General features: G+C 41.0%; 3 protein-coding genes across 3 annotated transcripts in view; 2 read left to right on the top strand and 1 right to left on the bottom strand.

Annotated features, from left to right (window-relative positions):
- Positions 1 to 49: 49 nt before the first annotated feature.
- On the top strand, positions 50 to 7,886 carry LOC117729342 (retinal Mueller cells isomerohydrolase-like). Its single transcript, XM_034530321.1, is given in 14 exon segments — positions 50 to 210; positions 741 to 823; positions 1,490 to 1,640; positions 2,018 to 2,125; positions 2,906 to 3,047; positions 3,318 to 3,465; positions 3,557 to 3,638; positions 3,840 to 3,972; positions 4,545 to 4,687; positions 4,775 to 4,904; positions 5,949 to 6,063; positions 6,160 to 6,254; positions 6,368 to 6,479; positions 7,741 to 7,886. Coding segments are annotated over 14 exon segments (1,749 nt in total).
- Positions 7,887 to 8,311: 425 nt separating this feature from the next.
- si:ch211-198n5.11 (methylcrotonoyl-coenzyme A carboxylase 2) lies at positions 8,312 to 17,000 on the bottom strand. The gene is made up of 12 exons (XM_034531472.1): positions 16,906 to 17,000; positions 13,980 to 14,141; positions 13,656 to 13,852; positions 13,389 to 13,567; positions 13,001 to 13,081; positions 11,975 to 12,153; positions 11,685 to 11,904; positions 11,444 to 11,535; positions 10,616 to 10,772; positions 10,356 to 10,478; positions 9,633 to 9,860; positions 8,312 to 9,510 (listed from the first exon to the last, which is right to left on the bottom strand). The coding sequence occupies exons 1-12, from the start codon at positions 16,935 to 16,937 to the stop codon at positions 9,424 to 9,426; spliced, it is 1,737 nt and encodes a 578-aa protein (XP_034387363.1). The 5' UTR covers positions 16,938 to 17,000; the 3' UTR covers positions 8,312 to 9,423.
- A 2,161-nt stretch (positions 17,001 to 19,161) lies between these two features.
- The window catches only part of fnbp1l (formin binding protein 1-like), a 39,666-nt gene continuing 38,266 nt past the window's right edge, over positions 19,162 to 20,561 (top strand). The window contains exon 1 of the mRNA XM_034530619.1: positions 19,162 to 19,231. The gene's annotated coding sequence lies outside the window, so the exon portion shown is untranslated. The remainder of the gene's footprint in view (positions 19,232 to 20,561) is intronic.

The following is a 20,561-nucleotide window of genomic DNA, read 5'->3' as shown; positions in this document are numbered from 1 at the left end:
ACGGAGATGCAGAGGAAAAGAGGATGGATTTGGAGGGGGGGGGGGGGGTATGAGAGAAGGAGGTACTGAGGGGGAAAAAAGAGGGGGGGGGAGGGGGCCACAATTCCTCCCCTCACCGCAGGAAATCTGTGTGTGGTTTAAATACCAGCCCGAGTCTCTTTCTGCAGAAAAGCAGTCTGCCTGAGGAACATACAGCAGCATGGCCAGCCGGTGAGGGAACCCTTCTTGTTCTTTGCTCAAATGGTTGTTGCATGTTTTGAAGTTAGACACTTCTTTGAAGGTTTCAATTTGATTGTTGGAGACACTTGTTCTTTTCCTTGTAAGAAGAGAGAGAGAGAGAAAAACGGATTTGAGAGTGAGTCGGTTTTCTAGTTTTCCACTTGGTCTTCTTTTCCTGTAAATGGGAGCGAAAAACAACACAACTCAAAAATGGAAGGTGATTGTTGCTGCAGGAAGAGTCTACCCAATAAAACCCTGAACACAAATGTTGTACTGGTGTAGTGTGTCAGGTCCAATGTCAACATATAAAGTGGTAATGATTATTTAGAGACTAAATAAAAGTTTTTTATCTGCATGACATGAACCCTAGTGATCAGTGTCTGGAGCCTACATTTGAAATACAGAACTGTCTGAGAAAGTCCTGATTTAAAGTGTTTTATACCGCACAAAAAAAACAGTCTTTAAAACCGTCATGTTGTGGAACTGCTCCTCAAATTCATGGTCGTATTTTTCCTCTCCAGTGTGGAGCATCCTGCTGCAGGCTACAAGAAGATCTTTGAGACGGTGGAGGAGCTGAACGAACCTCTACCTGCTAAGATCAGTGGTAGGAAAGATAGGGGGCTGCTCCATGTTGTTTCTTTCTGTTTCTTACAATAGAAAGTCTTTACAAAGCCGTTCAGCAGGAAACCTTCTGCATCGTCTGATGGATTGCTCCGAAAGGAAGAGGGAGACATTTCTGAGAACACACTCCTTCTCTTTCTGACCAACACTGCCATGTTTGTCTGCCAACTACAAAAGGCTCCAGGCCACACTTTGTGACCTCAGGATGTTCAGCAAAACTGCTTCTGCCTATGTTGTCATCATACTTCATTGCATTCACTTTGGATTTAGTGGCCCGTCAAATTCTGTGACTCGAGAGGATAAATTACCTGAAAAGAAAAAGTTGTGTTAAATGCTTGTTCTGCTATTATATAAATGAAAAGTTGTGACTCTCTCTGAATACTACGGGGCACCATTTATTTCTCAGCACCCATCATAATAAAATATGTGACGCAGTACGATGAAACTTGCGTGACGGCGTTGCGACTCAAATTCCTCTTTGGGTCACATGTTCTGAAGTTGGTGTAACACTTCGCTGGTTAGCTTAGCACAAAGACTGGAGACGGGGAAGGGTCACTAAGAATGGGCTGGACTATTTCTTGATTGAGCCATGTGCTTATAAACACTAAGACTGAACAACAGCATGTGTGTGTGTGTGTGTGTGTTTCAGGTGTTATACCTTCATGGCTTGGCGGAAGTCTTCTAAGGATGGGTCCAGGTCTTTTCGAGGTGGGTGGTGAACCTTACTACCACCTGTTTGATGGACAGGCTCTCATGCACAAGTTTGACCTGAAGAACGGTCAGGTGACCTACTACAGGAAGTAAGAAGACACACCTGTTTGTTGTCCTATGTGTTCTTCCTCTCCTCCTCTGTCTCTTTCTGTGGTGTTTGGCATGGTTCTGGGTCTAAGGTAAGTGGGTCCAGGAATGTTGCAGATTTTTTATGACCTCTGTTATACAAGCAGTGTTGTGCAGCTGAGGCAAAGAGCTGCCAGTAAATTCATCCAACTGGAATGTGGAGGAGACACAAACAATACTCTGCTAGCCGGCCACAAACATCCGTCATCCGTCTCCAAGAGTTTTTTGTCAACTGAGCAGAATCGGCAATGTGTTTTTCTGGAATTCCAAAACTACTCCTATAAATGTCTTGCGTCCTTATGATTAACTGACACGTGATGTGTGTAACCCGTCTGCTCAGGTTCATCAGGACGGATGCGTATGTTCGTGCCATGACAGAGAACCGAGTGGTCCTCACTGAGTTTGGAACCGCGGCCTACCCAGACCCCTGCAAGAACATCTTCTCCAGGTGAACCACAAACCCTATTATTGTAGGTGCTGTGCTTATGGGCAGCAGCCAACAAAATGTGGAATAGACTCATTCACTTTCTTGATGAAAGATCAAAACTACTTTCATATTTGTTTGTTAAATATGAAGCTGGTGCCAGTTCTTTTGTTGTGTAGATTCGACACTAAAGCTGAGTAGCTTCAGTGAACAACCTTATTTGTCCAATCCCACGCACAAGTTTTGAGAACATTGATGGTTGTTGGTAACATTGTTTAGTAACATTTGTCCCATTTGGCTTGTACCATAAATGTACAGCCAACTTCCTTAAAGTTGAAACAATAAGTCGTATAATCAATTAGTTGTTCGACAGAAAATTGATCAGCAACTATTTTGATAATTGCTGATTCGTTTGCTGGACCAGATATAAGCTATTAAACTGAATATATTTGGCGGTTTGGGACTTTTGGGTGGCTCAGAAAAGCTCTGGGAGGATGTGAACTTGGGCTCTGGGTAATTGTGATGCACATGTCCTTTTTATGAATCAAATAAATGAATACAAATCTAGGAATTACTCAAGAAAATAGTTTTTATTGATTAATCAATAGTGAAACTAATTGTTGTTACAGCCCTAAACCCTTCATTATACCACAACACTACAATAAAAGATTGGGTCTGTTTCATTGATGTAATCAGGCTTTTTGGTTGTACATATAATAATAGATCTAATGCGTTAACATACTGTAATATTATTATTAAAAGCATTACTCACATGAACGTATCATCATCTTTCCTGGTTGTTAGATTCTTTACTTACTTCAGAGGAATCGAGGTGACTGATAACTGCCTCGTGAACATCTGTCCAATCGGTGAGGACTTCTATGCCGTCACTGAGACCAACTACATCACTAAGGTTGATCCTGATTCGCTGGAGACTTTAAAGAAGGCGAGTGCTGACCGGTAGACATCATGTGTGTAATCTTCAGTCTCGATGAAGAATGCAATATTTTCAGGGTTACGTTACATCTTAACTTTAGTAAATTATTGCCATTTCTTTTTTTTTTTATACATAAAATGATGATTGACACATCCTTTATACATCTTTAGGATAGATAATTGATCTGGTAAACCCTCATCAGTCTGGTAATTTTCTTATTCTTATATTCAGTCTTTATGCGTATTACATCTCTGTCCTGTGTGAATGTATTTATGTCAGGTGGACCTATGTAAGTACCTCTCTGTGAACGGGGTGACTGCCCACCCCCACACTGATGCAGATGGTACAGTCTATAACATCGGCAATTGCTTTGGCAAGAACATGAGTCTGGCTTACAACATCGTCAAGATCCCGCCTGCTCAGAAAGGTGAGAAAAGTGACTGTTTATTAATTTGTCATAATGAAAACACTCACAAAGACCATACGTATGTGACACTACTATCACTGTGGGTTTCCAGACAAGTCCGATCCCCTGGAGAAATCCCAGGTGCTCGTTCAGCTACCCAGCAGTGAGAGGTTAAAACCCTCCTACGTACACAGGTACCGACTCGGTAGATGTCTCACGATGAACACCCAACGCAGTGAAGTCGACAGAATCTAAGCATTGCATCTGAACTTGTTTTGCCCAAAGCATGCCCGCCACCCAAAATGCATTGTTTGTGTCTGTGACGCCCCTCAAGACGTTGCCACTGCTGCTCATGGATCCCTTCTCTGTCTCTCTGCTTGTCTGTCTGTCTGTAGTTTTGGTATGACAGACAACTATTTTGTGTTTGTGGAGCAGCCGGTGAAGATCAACCTGTTCAAGTTCCTGTCGGCTTGGAGCGTCAGAGGAGCCACATACATGGACTGCTTTGAATCCAACGACAGCATGGGGGTAGGCCTGGGGCGGGGCCACAGGGTGATGGGTGGTTTTCAGTATCATGGATGGACTAGGGGCCCTGGACTAGAACCTATGTATGAAGTTATGAAGTGACACTTGTTGGTCAATCAAACACAACCACAAAGAGAAACATAATTACCAAAAAGAGACGCAAAACACTAAAAAGACCAAAAGGAGACACAGCATGATCACAGACAGACAATAGAAACAGGCATAAGAGATGAGACATGTGTCCAGGAGCCCAAGTAAATAACAGTTCTTTTTTTATATTATTTATCATATTATTATTATATAGTGCCTTGAGTACCTTTAAAGCGGTATACAAATAAAATATTATTATTATTAGCAGTGGTTTTAGTTGTCTACTTGGAATATATTTATTACACTATCATTGGCAAGAAAGTTTTTTAATTTGAGTCGTAACACATATTTGCTCATTTTACAAACGTGTCCTCTTTCTTGAAACCTGTGCCCCCCCTCTGTGTATGTGTGTGTGTGTGTGTGTGTGTGTGTGTGTGTGTGTGTGTGTGTGTGTGTGTGTGTGTGTGTGTGTGTGTGTGTTGCAGACATGGTTCCACCTGGCCACTAAGGACCCAGCAGATTATCTGAGCAGCCACAAGTTCAGAACGTCAGCTTTCAACATCTTTCACCACATTAACGCCTATGAGGAGCAGGGCTTCATCGTGGTCGACCTCTGCACATGGAAGGGGTGAGGCCGACCCTCACACTGTGTCTGAGTGTTGTACGAACAGTGCAGTTGTCCCACCCTGACATCTCCCTCTCTGTTTTTGCGCAGTCACGACTTTGTGTATAACTACCTGTACCTGGCCAACATAAAAGAGGAGTGGGAGGAAGTGAAGAAAGCAGCGATGAGAGCTCCCCAGCCGGAGGTCAGACGATACGTTCTGCCACTGGATATACACAGGGTGAGGGAGCACACACACACACACACAAATGCACGCACGCACGCACGCACGCACGCACGCACGCACACACACACACACACACACACACACACACACGCACACACACACACACACACACACACACACACACAACCCCGCCTCCTCTGGCACATGATGTCACCGGGAGGAGAGGACACGGGAGCTCTGTTAGCTAGCTGGCTAGCTTTGCCATCTCCAGAGCTGCCCAGCTCACATGGGCTCATTTTCTGCATGTTAGCATGAAAGCATGGTGGAATTAGCATGGTAACTAGCTAACTAGCCGGCCGCTAAATAAGTTATTTAACAGCTTAATTCATAATCTACACACATTCACTGTGTAGGAAAGCACATTGCTAATGCCGGATAAACTTTGTTCGGATCCTTTTCTGTACCCGCTGTTGCATGAAAGCATGGTGGAGTTAGCCATCTTAGTTAGCTGTCTGCTTGTTAGCCTGCTAATTCCACCATTCTTTGATGCCACACTGGTTACAGATAGCATTATGGATTCTGGCAACCAACAACAAGCAAGAGGGCGATTAGTCCACAACTCTGAGGTGATTCGTGTTTGCCTCCAGTCTTTCCTTTGTTTCTATTGGGCTATTGGTTCCGACCATTTTTTTTAATGCACTAATTATGAAAATTAGTTAACGTTTTCTTTGGTACCTTCCTGGAACCAATTGAATCAATTATTTGTACTATTTGTATGTAAATATAATCCTAAATACCTGCGATATGCCATGATTTTTATCATACGAATAGAATTACAATTAAGTTTTATTCAAATAACTAATCTGAAGTGTAGTTTCAAATGGTTATTATGTCCTTTTGCACAAATCAAAATGTGGTGCTCATCCTCGATCAGTATTTCGCTCAAGTCAGACTTTCCACATTTTCTTACACTCCTATAGGAAATACCCCTCAGACTGGTGTGTGTGTGTGTGTGTGTGTGTGTGTGTGTGTGTGTGTGTGTGTGTGTGTGTGTGTGTGTGTGTGTGTGCATCCATATCTATTTGTATGTGTTTTCAGGAAGAGCAGGGGAAGAATCTGGTGTCCCTGTCCTACACTACAGCTACTGCTGTTCTTCGCCGTGACGGCACTGTCTGGCTCGAGCCTGAAGTCCTCTTTTCTGGACCAAGACAGGGTAATACACACACACACACAATATATATATATATATATATATATATATATATATATATATATATATATATTACTCACCCTGCTGTCTCTCTGTCAGCCTTTGAGTTTCCACAGATTAACTACTCTCTGTGTAGTGGGAAGAAGTATTCCTTCGCCTATGGTCTGGGCCTCAACCACTTCATTCCTGACAGGGTACGAGCACGTTTATCACGAGACAAAGACAGAGTTGGTGCTTGTCTCATCCTCCGAAAATCAAACTCAGTCTGAGACCGCTGGTTGTTTATTGTTTATTGCTGTTCATGTAGATAGTAAAGCTGAACGTACAGACCAAAGAGACCCGGGTGTGGCAGGAGGACGAGTGTTACCCGTCAGAGCCGCTGTTTGTACCGACACCTGGAGCCACCGAGGAGGATGATGGTAGAACACACAAATTGCACTTTGGCACACATGCTCACACACACACACACACACACACACACACACATACAAACACACACACACATACACACACACACGCAGTGAAACATAGTGAAAACACAGTGAAACATAGCACATTGTGATCTTAAGGATTCTTTGATCCTGTACTGGATTTCATTGTCGTTGTAGCAGTAAATATGTTGACATGTTAAAGGGCCAGTGTGTAGCATTTTATATTAGCAGAAAATGGAATATAATATTCATAACTGTGTTTTCGTGTATAATAACAGGAAACTATACTTTCTACAGTGGCCCAGAAGGGACAAACCAAACATCTCTAGCGAAAGTCTTTCGTGCTTTGACGTTGCCTATAGGCCACTGTACTAATGTCCTAATGTGGTGGTATTGTGGTAATGATGGACCGGGGTGTTACACTCTGCGTCTCACGGGGTATTCAGTATGTTGCAATGTGCAACCACACCACTAGATGTCACCAAATCCTACACAGGGTCCTTTTAAGATAATTACAAAAAGACACGAGACACAACTCTACTATTTTACACTTTTAAAATTCAACATTATTATATATATATAATAATGCTATTATATATATAATCTGTTGGCAAATAATAGTAATTGAACTTTGAATAAAATACAAAGTAGCCAGAGCTGGATTACCATCCAGGCAAGTGTCTCGGTGCTCAGGACCCCCGGGGAGACTAAAAACTCAAGGTTTACTGTGTGATAATTTGATCAATTAGATTAATTTGTTAGGTAGTACTGCCTGCAACGCAAACTTTTCAATTTAAATAGAAATGACAGGGGCTTTAAGGTGTCACCAGCATTAATATGCAATCTTGAGGCTCTCATTTTAAGGTGCTAAATACATTTGTGCCTAGTAAAGTTAACACAAACTAGTTTATGAATTGACTTTGAGATCTGTATAACAAAAAAAAAAAAAAAAACAAGTAGAGAGAAAATGTTAATATGACGTTAATGGGATGTTAATGGCAGCTAGTGCCAGCTGCTGCCTGTCGCAGTAGCTCCCTTTGTGTGTTTTAATTTGTCTTTTTTATTTTATTGTATTGTATATTTGTAAACATGTTTGCTGCTGCTTCACGAAATTTGAAAGTAATATCTAATCTAATCTAACAGCAACGTCAAATGGTTAACTTCTTTTCCTGATCCAATATTTAATGATTAAACCTAAATGAAACTTGAGACTTTAATCCCCCCCCCCTCGTCTGTCTCGGTGTTGCAGGTGTGCTGCTGAGCATTGTGGTGAAGCCGGGTGCCGAGAGACCAGGTTTCCTGCTGGTGCTGGACGCCATGAAACTGACCGAGCTGGCCAGGGCTGAGGTCAACGCCATCATCCCGGTGACCTTCCACGGCATTTACAAACCATGACCCTGAACTGCATCCCAACCCGGCCTGCTGCTTGATAAAAACAATGCCCGTGTACAGAGTTTGTTTTCCACCGTTTACGTTACTTCTGTTAAAACACACATTTTTGCAGCACGTATTTTAAAAGCTATTTGTATTTTTCTTCTTCTTCTTTAAAACAATTTTTTTTAAATCCACTTAATGGTTAAAGTGTACTTGTTTTGACAAATAAATGCTTAGCAACACTGCTACTAGCTGTTTTTGGAGACTAGATTTGAAGCTTCATCTCCTAGAAGAGTGGTGACTTCTGTGGAGATTAATTTGTATACAAATATAGTTTTTTGCTCAAGACAAGCGCCAAAATGGAGCATTTCAGAAAGAGGGTGAACACATGCATGTTCAGGCAGACAGAATGATTAAAATTAAGTGTTTTTTGAAGACTTCCAGTAAAATACTGTATATGAATGCTGATTCAAGTTTATTATTTCAAAGGAAATTATAATTTCAGAGGATTTTTAAGAATATTATTTAAAAAGAACACGCTACATTTACTCTGTAGCTATTATACAATCACACGTTAATGTTGTTTACATTTCGTTGCACTTATTGTAATGTTTGGGTGCAAGCAGCTGCTTCACTTGTGTTAAAACATGTTCGCAAACACATCCAAATTGACTTTACTTTAAAGGGATTTTTTTTAATTTCAGAATTCATAAAAAAAAACAAAAAACTACATTACAAGGATTAATTTACATTCATAATTGCAAGAAGAAGAAAACAATTACACACGGAAAATAAATGTGATTCACATGATGATCTGTAAAAGCAGTAGTAAAAGTAAAACCATTCAAGCCAGATCTCTACTGAACTGGGTTGAGGCTCCAACAGACTGCTGAATATATCACCCACACAACAACATACTCTCATCTACAGTAGCCATTTGCCATCAGAAGAAATCTAACAGCGACATAATAATGAGAATTGTTCACATGTGTTGTAGCACTGGGTGACCTTCTGCAGGTCAAGGTCAAACTTACTAGTGAGTGACTAAAATACCAACATGAGGCACTTTTGCAGGATTAACCTGGTCCTAAGAACTAGAAGACATTTCCGTCATGATACAGCCGTACAAAGTAGTATTAAAGAGGCACCTAATAAGGGCATGGCAAGTGTATCGGAGTTAGTAGTTGAGATAAAAATACATTAAAAATGTTTCAACTTCAAACTATATTTATTTCCAGGCCACTCCTTTTTTTTACATTTCACTTTTTCATTTCAACAATTGTAAAAATGAAATGGATGAGCACTTTTTGTGCTCATCCATTACAACAACAACAACTTTGCAGCCTTATGCAATAACATCAGTCACATTATCAAATATTAGGTTAGAGGATTGGCAATGAGTTGTACTTAATTGGTGTTATTTAAAGGGATATCTTATATATAATGGAGTCTGGTGGCAGTGAAACCAACGGGCACACAGCCACCAGACTGAACTAACAGCGGCTTAATGGACGGATGTTCAGTGCAGAGGACGCGAGGAGGAGAGCGATTGCGGCCTCTATATACGCAGAAGTGGGGATTGTAGTTTCTCTGTGGAAAGCTGATACTGCCGCTGTTTGATGATGTCCAGGCAGTTTCTGAGAACCTGCAAACATTAATGGGATTCAAACACATCGTTAAGGAAACGCTTCAGTTCAAATTGTGTCTTCACGTTGACCCTGAAAGGTCTACATGAAGCCATTTAGTGACAAAAGGTTGTTATTTTACCCTCCTGGTGTCCTGAGGCAGAATGACTCCATCGTCCCAGAGTCTGCCGGATGAGTAGAAAGCTGAGCACTCCTCCTTCAGCCTCATATTGAGCTCTTCCTCTTGCTTCTCCTCTTCCTCCCGCTCACCGTCAGCGGGAAGCAGGGAGCCCGCGTGACCCGGAGCCGTAATCGACACTTTGGCGTTGGGCCACAGGAACAGGAAATGTGGGTCGAATGCCCGGCCGCACTAGAGACAATCAGAAAACTTCTTTCAAACCATGAATCTGACATGAGCATAAAGTATAATTAGTGTACCATAGTCGTGATTGCTTACACAGTGCATGTTCTCTGTTGATAAGCTGTTGTAAAAAACATATTCAGGCATATTTCTGTGAGAAATAAATGATTCGAAGCTTCTGTGCACGTTTTGATGATTTGTTGTTGTAGCTGTGGAATTGCAATAGTTTAAAGACTCAGGTACTAAAGCAAAACTGTGAAACAACCAACAAAAACACCTTAAATATATGTCGTGTGACAGATGTGTGATTGTCTGACATTAAAAAAGACATTTTCTATTAAAAGATAATTTGCAATTGGTGTCTGTCAAACAGGAAAAAGGGCACAATGGATGTCCCCAAAGGCAACTTCACGTCTGCATCGATAACGGCACCTTTAAATTATAGCGAGGGAAAAGAGACAAGACGGTGAGATTATCAGACAACCTGGTGACCGTGTCTCTCACCATGGCGTAGCTGTCGGCACCATGGCAACCACCAATCACCACGGTGATTTTGGGGACGGAGGCACACGCTACTGCTGACATCATTGCACCCTGAGCCTTCAGGTGGTTACTGTTCACCTCGGCCTAGAAGAGAAGGAGAAAAACAGATAAAATACAAAAAAAGGGTTCCATCAAAAAGTCACGTTGGCTGACACAAGCGTACGTGTGTGTGTGTGTGTGTGTGTGTGTGTGTGTGTGTATGTTTTACTGGAAGTTAATACCTGCGTCGTGGACACTGTTGGAGCTGTTGTGGGTGCTGTGTTCTGGAGGAAGAGGAGGGGGACGTCTCTCTGGTCACACAACTGGACAAAATGGCTTCCTTTCAGTGCGGCCTGGTATGACAGCTCTCCGTTGTTGGCCACTATTCCCAGCAGGTGGCTAACACAGTACATCGACACAGATGTGAAAACAGTTACTCAAGAATAAAGAATAAAAGAGTTGGAGACATCCTGCTGCTGTTGCTGCTGCTGCTGCTGCTGCTGAGGCTTAGTCTGGCAATTTGGCCTCAGTATTGAGAATTCCTATCCCGGCATCCTCGATACACATAACGGAAAACAACACAATACACAAACAATAACAATAACCAGTCCAGTCCAGTCAGGTACATGCGTCTGGGGTGGCTGGGCAGCGATGGACATTTGTTTTGGTTTTCTGTATTTTGGCATCCGCTGATCTGATCAGGAGGACACTGAGGGCAGCAGCTGAGCCCACTGTGGTCACCGAGTCTGTGAGTAAGCGAGTGTCTTCCCACCCTCCCCCCATTTTTATAATAAAGAAGCAATAACAGCATCGCTAAGATCAAAGTACATTTCTCCACCCAAAAATACGGAAACTGTAATTCCTATTCATTCAGGTGCGACTCACACAATCTGCTTGTAATATATGCCTTTACAATAATCCAACATCTAACAAATACATGGATATTATGATATAATAACTATTATTTGAACGCCATTTAGAACCTTAACTTGCCATTAATTGGCTGAAAAGTACAGTGTATGTTGTCCCCGCCCTCACTACCTCAGTCGGTGTGTGTTTGTATCTTTTACCCATGAATCTTTGCAAAGCCAGTGATGAGTGTGGTTCCGTAGCGAGCTTTGAACTCCTGGAATCGACCCCCGTCTGTCAGCCGACTGACCACCTGGACAGACCAAAGAAACAGTGATAATTAAGAAATATTAATGCTAGCAGTGGAGGATGCTGTCATGATTGAGCACTTTTTTTCTCCCCTGGCTGTTTGGTCAGAAGGACTTTATTTACACTAGCAATTGTAGTTTTTGCACACTGTACCATTTTTACATCCAGACTGTGGTTATAACTTTTAGGAGCAAGCCCCAGAAGCTCAACTGGATTATACAGCGGCTCCTGCTCAGCTTTCCTCCTCCTCGTCTGCTCCTCATCCTCCTCCTCTTCGTCGGGCAGTTGGAAGTTGAGGGTGGACACGATGTTTCTGGTGCAATCGTAAGCCTCCTTTTCTCCCATGGCAAAGTGGTCCACGCAGCCACTCACTCTGAAACCAGACTCGGCTCATTTTTTACTGTTATTTCTGTAATAATTGTATATTTTGGGGCTGGACCTACTCAGCATGAAGGCGGGCTCCTCCTAGTTCCTCCGGTGTGACTTCCTCTCCTGTGGCGGCCTTGACAAGCGGCGGTCCTCCCAGGAATATGGTACCTATCTGGTGCACCATCACTGTCTCTTCAGCCATGGTGGGGATGTAAGCTCCACCTGCCGTGCATGACCCGCACACCACCGACACCTGTTGAATTATCCATTGTGTTCATATATAAAAAGAAAAAGCAATTTAAGAGAGTGCAATTTTTCTAATTGCTAAAGCTGTGATTTGATCAAATGTGGATTTGTCTCTTTTCTGTCAGCTTCTAAAACTAAGATATTCTTGCAGCCCATAAAGTTTCATTTATATGTGGTCACTTCACACCTGAATGTACTGAATGTATAGCTGCAGGGAAGATTAACCTTTTTTCAAAAGCTTTTTTTTTTCATTATTGTAATTGAAATGAGAGAATTCATCCAGTTAAATTTGAAAGCTGACAATAAATATTGTTGACATAATATTCAAATCAACTTTATTTGACAGTTGGCTACATACAGACATTAATACAACTGCTAGGCTACTTCAATATACATATATATTAAATAATAACACAAGTTAGACATTATTGTGATATTCCCTCTCACTGGACCTCGTTGAAGAATAATAAATAACCCTGATCAAGTGTTTTCAGATAATTAAGACTTCTTGTGTCCCAAACTAGGAGTGCATTTCAACCTTCTACGGCCTAAAGATATGTACTCAGAAAGTAAATTTGTACATCAGATGACACTACAACTGCTAATTAAAGGGAACCTTAAAAAGCAGCCTACCCAAGAACAAATGCGCAGGAAAACAATATCCCACAGTACCTCAATATATTATATACATGTTTAATCCTTTGTTTATACATTATTAACACATTACAGTTTCGTCTGTTATTTTGTTTTGCATGGCCACGGGAATAAGCTGTTTGATATTTATTACAAGAAATTCACAGGCTTTTTTTTGTTTTAAGGTTAAAGCAAGCTTTCACTACTTCTATTTTATTTACCTGAGGGATCTTCATGGCAGACATGATGGCTTCGTTATAGAACGTCCTTCCTCCATGGTTCTTATCGGGAAATACCTCTGACTGGACACACAGACACACAGACACACAGACACACAGACACACACACACACACACACACACACACACACACACACACACACACACACACACACACACACACACACACACACACACACACACACACACACACACACACACACACACACACACACACACACACACACACACACACACACACACACAGAGAGACAGACAGACAGACAGACAGATTAAAATAGCAGTCACTATATTTCAGCTGACATTCAAATCTCCTAAAGAAAGACACTGATGCTAAGCTCTTATTATGGCAAAGTGTGTGTGTGTTCACCTGCAGTGGTAGAAAACCTCCTCCACTGTCAACCAGGTAAACGCAGGGCAGGCGGTTCTGAATAGCTATATCCTGTGCGCGTAGCTGCTTCTTCACGGTGATAGGGTACGCTGTGCCACCTTTTATTGTGGCATCGTGGGCAATAAACACACACCACAGGCCGTTGATCCGGCCGATGCCTGAATGGACACGTTACATAAGTCAGCAGTTTCCTACTATGGTACAGTATTAGAGGTACAGGTTTGCAGCTATATAGCGGAGTCTGACCAGTCAGGCAGCCGGCGGAAGGGATGTCCCCGTACGGAAGGCCGAAACCAGCGAAGGGTGACAGCTCCAGGAAGTCCTCATCGTCCAGCAGGAGACGCAACCGCTCTCTCACCAGAAACTTCCTGTTTCTCTGAGTGTGTCTGGCGATGGCTTTTTCTCCTCCACCTTTCCTTATCTTTTCCCTCAACTCTAGGTACCTTACACACACAGAGAGACAGAGAACTATTGAATAGCACACATTTACAAAGGTATTTCGATAAATAATGCAGCGGGGGGGTGGGGAATCAACTAGATATGATCTGAGCTGCTGAGAGTAGAACCCACTGGTTGTGGCAGGCGTTGCTGTTTCGGAGGTTAGCTTCATACACACGATGGTGGTCGGACTGAAGAGGCTGCTCCAGCACCGGGAAGGCGCTCGGCAGAGCTTTCCTCTTCACTGCTGAGCTGACGCTGCGGACCGAACACCGCCAACACCGCTCAGCCGGCCTGCAACACACAGGAGACCAATAAACTAACTACGGTCGACGCTAAAGTACATGACAACACGGTAAAGAGAAGATGTGACAATATCAGGGGGCATCTAAAAATCTAGAGAAAAAGGTCAAAGTATGCGCGGTATTGCCAGATAGTTGGTATGTAAGTTGCTATCAGCTTTCTTTGTACTGTACAAAGTATGAATTGATGACAGCAGAAATATGAAGAATACCCAACATGTCTCCAGTACATCATCGGCTAACACATGTGTGTTGGTTGGAGTCTTGAACCTTCTACTTCTGAGCCACAGAAATGAGAATAGAAAAGTCATTTTGATTTACAAAATTTAAAATTATTTATTATTGCTGAACATGACTAATATCACTGGCTTAATGTTCAATAACTAGGGATTTTTTTTGCTGTGTAACATGGTTGAGCAATTAATTATCTAAATTGCAAGAGCAACCATTCCAATTGTAGTCAAATTAACATAACTTACAAACTGTAGCAAGTAAGAGTTAAAGCCGAGGATTTCACAGGTTATGACGACAATGGTCACCAGAAGATGCGTGTTGTGAGCAGTTTACCCATGAGCACCCTCTGCAGGAGGCTGTCGGATTTATTATTATTTATTTATTATTTAATTTTCTTATATGTAATATGTCCTGCTCTATTTTTATGTATTGTAACCATGCCTGCTTCTGCTACAAACAAATGTCACCCTGGGAATGAATAAAGTATCTATCTATCTATCTATCAATCAATTCAGCTGCCGCTGTTTCATTGTGACATAACAGCAGTTTGATTCACTTTTATTACAATAAATGTCCCACTCTAATATTATTGTGGAATGTCAAGTATACCACAAATGTAAGTTTATTTAGCAGTTAAGTTTACGCCTAATTAACTAATTTATGGGACAGCACTATTTTAAAAAGACTGAAGAGAGATGTTGACTATGCTTGTTACAATTATAGAAGAACATATTATTAGTCCCAACATGCATACCTCAAATTGTTCAAAAAACGACATGTATATGACATGTGTGTATATATATATATATATATATATATATATATATATATATATATATATATATATATATATATATATATATATATATGTTGATGCTGTTTTTATCCTTTGCAGCATACAAGTCGTTATAGGTGTTTCTCTGGGTGGAAGGAGACACACTCCTCCCCTACTCACACTCCTTTCGGGACAGTAAGAGAGCAAAAACACAAAGAGACCAGTGAGTCTTCCACCGTTTAAGAGGCACGGTAGATGATGTGATGTCAACATATTCAGAAATGAATAGATAACCATGATTTGCACCCCCAAACTCAAGAGTAAGGTTCTCCCATTAACTGGTGTATTAAACCACACTGGGAGGAATGGGCCATATAAAGTTTAACCACTCTTCTCTGCTGTTTCCGGTCAAACCGTCCGGAGGTTACGTCACAGAATAGGAAGTGCTGCTCAACTAATCACAGGCACGCGCCCTGACCAGCGCAGGTGGTTGGCAGACAACAGACTGACAATGCATACCTCCCACCTGTACCGCTTTGCCTAATTTCATTGGCCTGCTCGCCTTCAAAATAAAAGCTGCACGTTTTCAACGCGCGTCGGCTCCAGCAATCAATTTTAGGAGAGGGATACGATTTTGTGAATAAAGTTTTTTATAAACTCAATTTTGCTTTTTTTCTCTCCATGTGTGTAGATTCCCGTGAATCAATGTCGTTTAACTAGAAAGCTGCACTAATAATGATTTTGATGATAATGAAGTTTGAGGAGCTGATTGGCATGTTTGTGTGATACGTTATTACCATTGTTAATAAGCATTCTAATGCGGACCCATGTTGTGAGCAGACCACCCATGAGCTCCCTGGAGGAGGTTTTGGGATTAAAAACACAAATTAAAGAAAGGCTCAGGGTTAGGGACCTCTATGTTTATTGTGCGGTGGTGGTGTAATGTGCCTAATATGAAGCGCTGGGTGAATTTAGTTTTACACAGGCCAGAGGATTATTATGAACACAATATTTCTATGTATTTATTTATGTTATTGTATGTAGAATAATTAACATGATGAACAGTAAATAAACTTTTGTCGGATAACTGACTGCCGTTATGCTGTCATGAGCACAGAGCCAGCAGTAAACTGAAAGTTGAATGTAAATAAACTCTTTCTTTAGTCAGATTCATCATACATCTCATGATGTGAAGCATTCATGCGAATAGTTTAAGAAGGCTTTATTTAAATATATTAATTGATAATATAATTAATCATCACTACTTCCAGTGTGTAAGCCCTAATGGCGAATGTATGCACGATCAGTAGTGGGAAAGTGGAAGAAATATCATACGTAAGGCTATTGGTTTAACGTTATTTATTTAATTGATCTATCCTCAAATTGACACGTTTGAAAAAGTGCAACTTTTACTTTGAAGGCGAGCCGACCCTAACTGTTCACTACTTTACTTCCTATGGAGTCTCCATGTTGTTATTTTACTGCTATCTAATACTTTGTTTCTTTCTGGCGTGAGGGACAATGGGCCAGCTAACGTTAGTCTGTATACATGTATAACTATACGTGTGTTAAATGGCGTCAGTGTACACTCATATTCAAACCCGTGAATCTAAGTCAAATAGTTTTGCATGGAGCCTTTGACGGGAGAAATAAATGTATGCCAAAGGTCGTCCAGACCTCCGAGTGCTCTTCACGCAAAAAGGTGTGGCTTTAGATCCATGAGAATAAAAGCTGCGCCGTATCTTACCTTATAATACAGCGGTACATGGTTGTCAGCATATGCTATGATGGCCAGCCTTCTTTATGTCAGTTTATTGAACCAGGCGTTACTAATCAATCTCTGCACAATCCTGCAAATAATCGATCGCCGAGGATCGCCGCACAATGCATGCATTTTTTGCTGCAATTTCTTTGGTACAATTTCATAAATTGTCAATAAGAAACGGCAAAACACATTTAAACTAACATGCTAGGGGGGCAACCGCAGAGAATAAAAAATAGACAGAAAATGTGCATCAAATAAAAAATTAAATAAAAAGGGGGACACTAAGACACCAACTCTGATTGTGTAATTACAAACATGTATCACGGGCAATGCATGCCGTTACTGTTCTCATGGCCTCTTTGTTAGAACAGCATTCAAGAGTTTTTATATACATTTTAAACTCTTTGTAAAAATACAAAAAATGGATCTTTGGCTTGTAAACTTACACTTATGAATATAGAATTTGGTCAACATAATCAATACGTTTATGATAGACGCCCTTTCCTTTAAATGATCTAAAAAAGAATCAAAATATAACATGTTGATAGAATAATGCAACATCTTTGTACAAAACATCACTAATACATTTTGAGACATTTTCCCATAACTTATAGTACTGACAATACCCAAAAAAACGAGGCACCGTTTTTAGGTTGAGCTGTGCAAAATGTACAATGTATATCTACATCTTTCTTAAATTTCTTGAGAACATCCTTCACAGGGTAAAACGGAAGGAATGGTGCTAACAACTCATCAACATCTGGTAGAATTTCCGAGGTGACTCCATCATTTCCTGGTGACTTATTCTTTTTTTAGAGGATTTATGGCAAATTCCTTTAAAGGGATTGGTGCGAAGCAGTGTGTGTGTGTGTGTGTGTGTGTGTGTGTGTGTGTGTGTGTGTGTCTGTGTATGTTCAGCAGCCGGCTTTGTTGACGTTCCATGAAGGTGTGAAGCAATGGATGTGCATATTCAGAGTTCAGGTGTACATGTTTGTTATCCATGTTATCCAGCAGTCTGTGAGTGTGTGCTGTGTTGCACAATCCAGGAAGGTGAGTGTACATGAAGGTGACTGTGAATTCAGTAATCTAAATCTCACATATGTAGCAAAAAAAGGTAACACGGCACCGGGGTTCGTGATCCATACGCGATGAGTCAAAGTTTCCCATTCGGTCTCACAGATATAACACAGCTGCTATCTTGGAGTCTGCCATTTTCTTCTTTTCTAATGCACATTTTTCTTCTTCTGTGGGTCCTTTGAGTAGGTTGAAGAGAGGGCTGGCAATGCGAGACAAGTTCTTCATATTGCCGAGTAGCTCAACAGACCCATGACTCCTCTCAGTTCACTGACTGTCCTTGGCTTTTTGTCTGTCAGGGCCTTTCGTGCAGCAGTATCCATAGGCCTCCATTCTGCTTCCCTCTGATGACACACTTCTCCCAAATCCTCATACAAATCCAAAGAGGTCACACAAGCTGTCATGTTCTTGCCGGGACTCTGATCGTCAATCAGGATGGGTTGACTTTCAGAGTGAGTCTTCTTGTTCAGTTCTCTGTCTGCAAGGTGCCATCTTTTCTTTTTAGGCAGAATAGGAGAAGTTTAAATTCTCAACCCAGCCATATATGCAATCAAATCAAGTAAATATAACTTCATCTCTTTGTATAAAGGCTTCGGGACAGACAGATATATGTTCGTGCCACCAGGTCACTGTCTTTCAATGAGATTTATACAGCCTATGTCGATGTCAGATCTGGAGAATAAACAGGATTCTCCTCGCATTTGACGGATTATCTGTCTCCGCTCTTCATGAGGTGACTCAGGCCAGAAATGATTTTGATCCTGAATTAAATTTACAGTCACAGGTGAGTGAGTTTCACGAGCGCGCTGGCTGAATATATCGACTTAACAAAGAAAGGTTTTACCTGATAAGATGTCACGGTCGGTGGAGATCTGCACATCCAAGTTGTCATTAGGAAAGGCTCCTTTCTATAACTACGGTGTAACAGAATTGTAATCCTTCCGGCCATCGTGGGTTGTCACCCGCCTCAAAGATCAGTGCTGTGTTCCCTTTAAAGGGCCGTTCCTCGCGGCATCTGAAGAAATTAAATCTGCCAAAGACATTTGATGGCGTGCTTCTACACTGCAATCACAGCTGAGTCCAACCTCACCTCCTCCATCACCATCTGGTTGAATGCTGCCTCTGCCAAGGACAAGGACAGACTGGAGCACATTATTGGCTCTGCTGAGAGGGTGATCTGCTGCAATCTGCTATCCCTCAAGGACCTGTACGCCTGCTGAGGACCCCGAGGCAGGTAGGAAAGATTGTGGCCGACCCCTCTCAACCTGCATACAATCGTTTTGAGTCACTTCACTCTGGTAAGAGGCTGCAGTTCATCAGTACCAAAATCGCCTGACACAAAAACATTAAAAAAAATGTTGTCCCCATCATCAAGCCCCCCCGATTCTATGTATACTTCATATTGTGAACCTTTGCACATCCTGCACAACATACTTATTATAGTATTTTTCATATTTTTATATTGTGATTGTTCTGTTGTATGGTTTTGGACTTTGCTTATATTCTTACGTCCTCTTAATATGTGTATTGTAGCCGATGCACTGAATGTGGCCTCTGTGTAAACCTGATCATATAACTGTAGCTGTAATGATATATCGTGGCCACTAGAGAGAACTGTTCATTCACCAATTACTGAGTTCTAAAATACTGAGTTCTGAATTCTGCCCAAAGATTGATTATTGTCAGATTTTAATAATTTACAACATGAAAACAAAGTTGCACCACATCCCAGGGAATTAATGTGCTGCAGGCTATGGCAGTAATACTACCAAGGGAGTCTCTTCATTAATATGAACTCTTCTACTTGAAATAAAGTGGATTTTCTCAAAATGATGTCCCTTCCCATCAATGATGCAATCACATTTATTTTTCATGGGGGTAATTTCATTTTAATAAAGACCAGAGTATATATTTTCATCAGAAGGAGATAGGACACTCTCTGTACATACTACTGACCTTAGAGTAGACATTGTGTCCCCCTCTGGTTATTCTTAGAGAGGTGAAAATCCAGTGATCAACTAATTCAATGACAAAACTGATCAAAACTATTGAATTAATAAATATTTGAATTATGAAAAGTAATGCATCTTGCATTATGTATAAAAGCCACAGCCTAAAGCCCTTAGAACATGGGTTGTAACTATTGTAAAGATACCACAAATTGCAGACAAGCTGTTCTTTAAAACACATTTTTCTTTCTTTAGCCTTTGTACCGTTCAATTTCAAATATCAAACAGCTCTATCTCTTATAGTATCCATCTCAAATATCTATCTCAATTCATACCCAGTTATAATTATTACATATATGTATATGTAATAATTATAACTGGGTAGCTAAACTTTCCCCGATTGATCTCTAATATCATCAATACTTAATCTGAATGTTTTTTTTACACTTTAGCACTTCGAAAGGTCAACTTTAAATTGCCTTGAAATTGGTCAAACAGAAATCACAGTGACAATATTAAAACTGAATTACTGAATAATACTAGGCCTACTTAGATTAATAATAAATAAAATCTCATCAAATGTATTGTCTGAATGCGATTTAGTTGCTCCACGTT

The sequence above is a fragment of the Cyclopterus lumpus genome, chromosome 4 (genome assembly GCF_009769545.1).
Source record: "Cyclopterus lumpus isolate fCycLum1 chromosome 4, fCycLum1.pri, whole genome shotgun sequence".
NCBI classification, from domain to species: domain Eukaryota; kingdom Metazoa; phylum Chordata; class Actinopteri; order Perciformes; family Cyclopteridae; genus Cyclopterus; species Cyclopterus lumpus.
Note: the sequence above shows the minus strand (reverse complement) of the source record. Positions and strands in the feature narration are given on the sequence as shown.

Bases quoted from the DNA above. Each gene is read 5' to 3' on its own strand.
- si:ch211-198n5.11 (XM_034531472.1), bottom strand. From the start codon at position 16,937: ATGCTGACAACCATGTACCGCTGTATTATAAG. The intron at 13,853-13,979 runs GTGGGTTCTACT...TGTGTGTGTAAG, and splicing joins AGCAACGCCTGCCACAACCA to GTACCTAGAGTTGAGGGAAA. The intron at 12,154-13,000 runs GTAAATAAAATA...ATAATTCAACAG, and splicing joins CTGCCATGAAGATCCCTCAG to GTGTCGGTGGTGTGCGGGTC.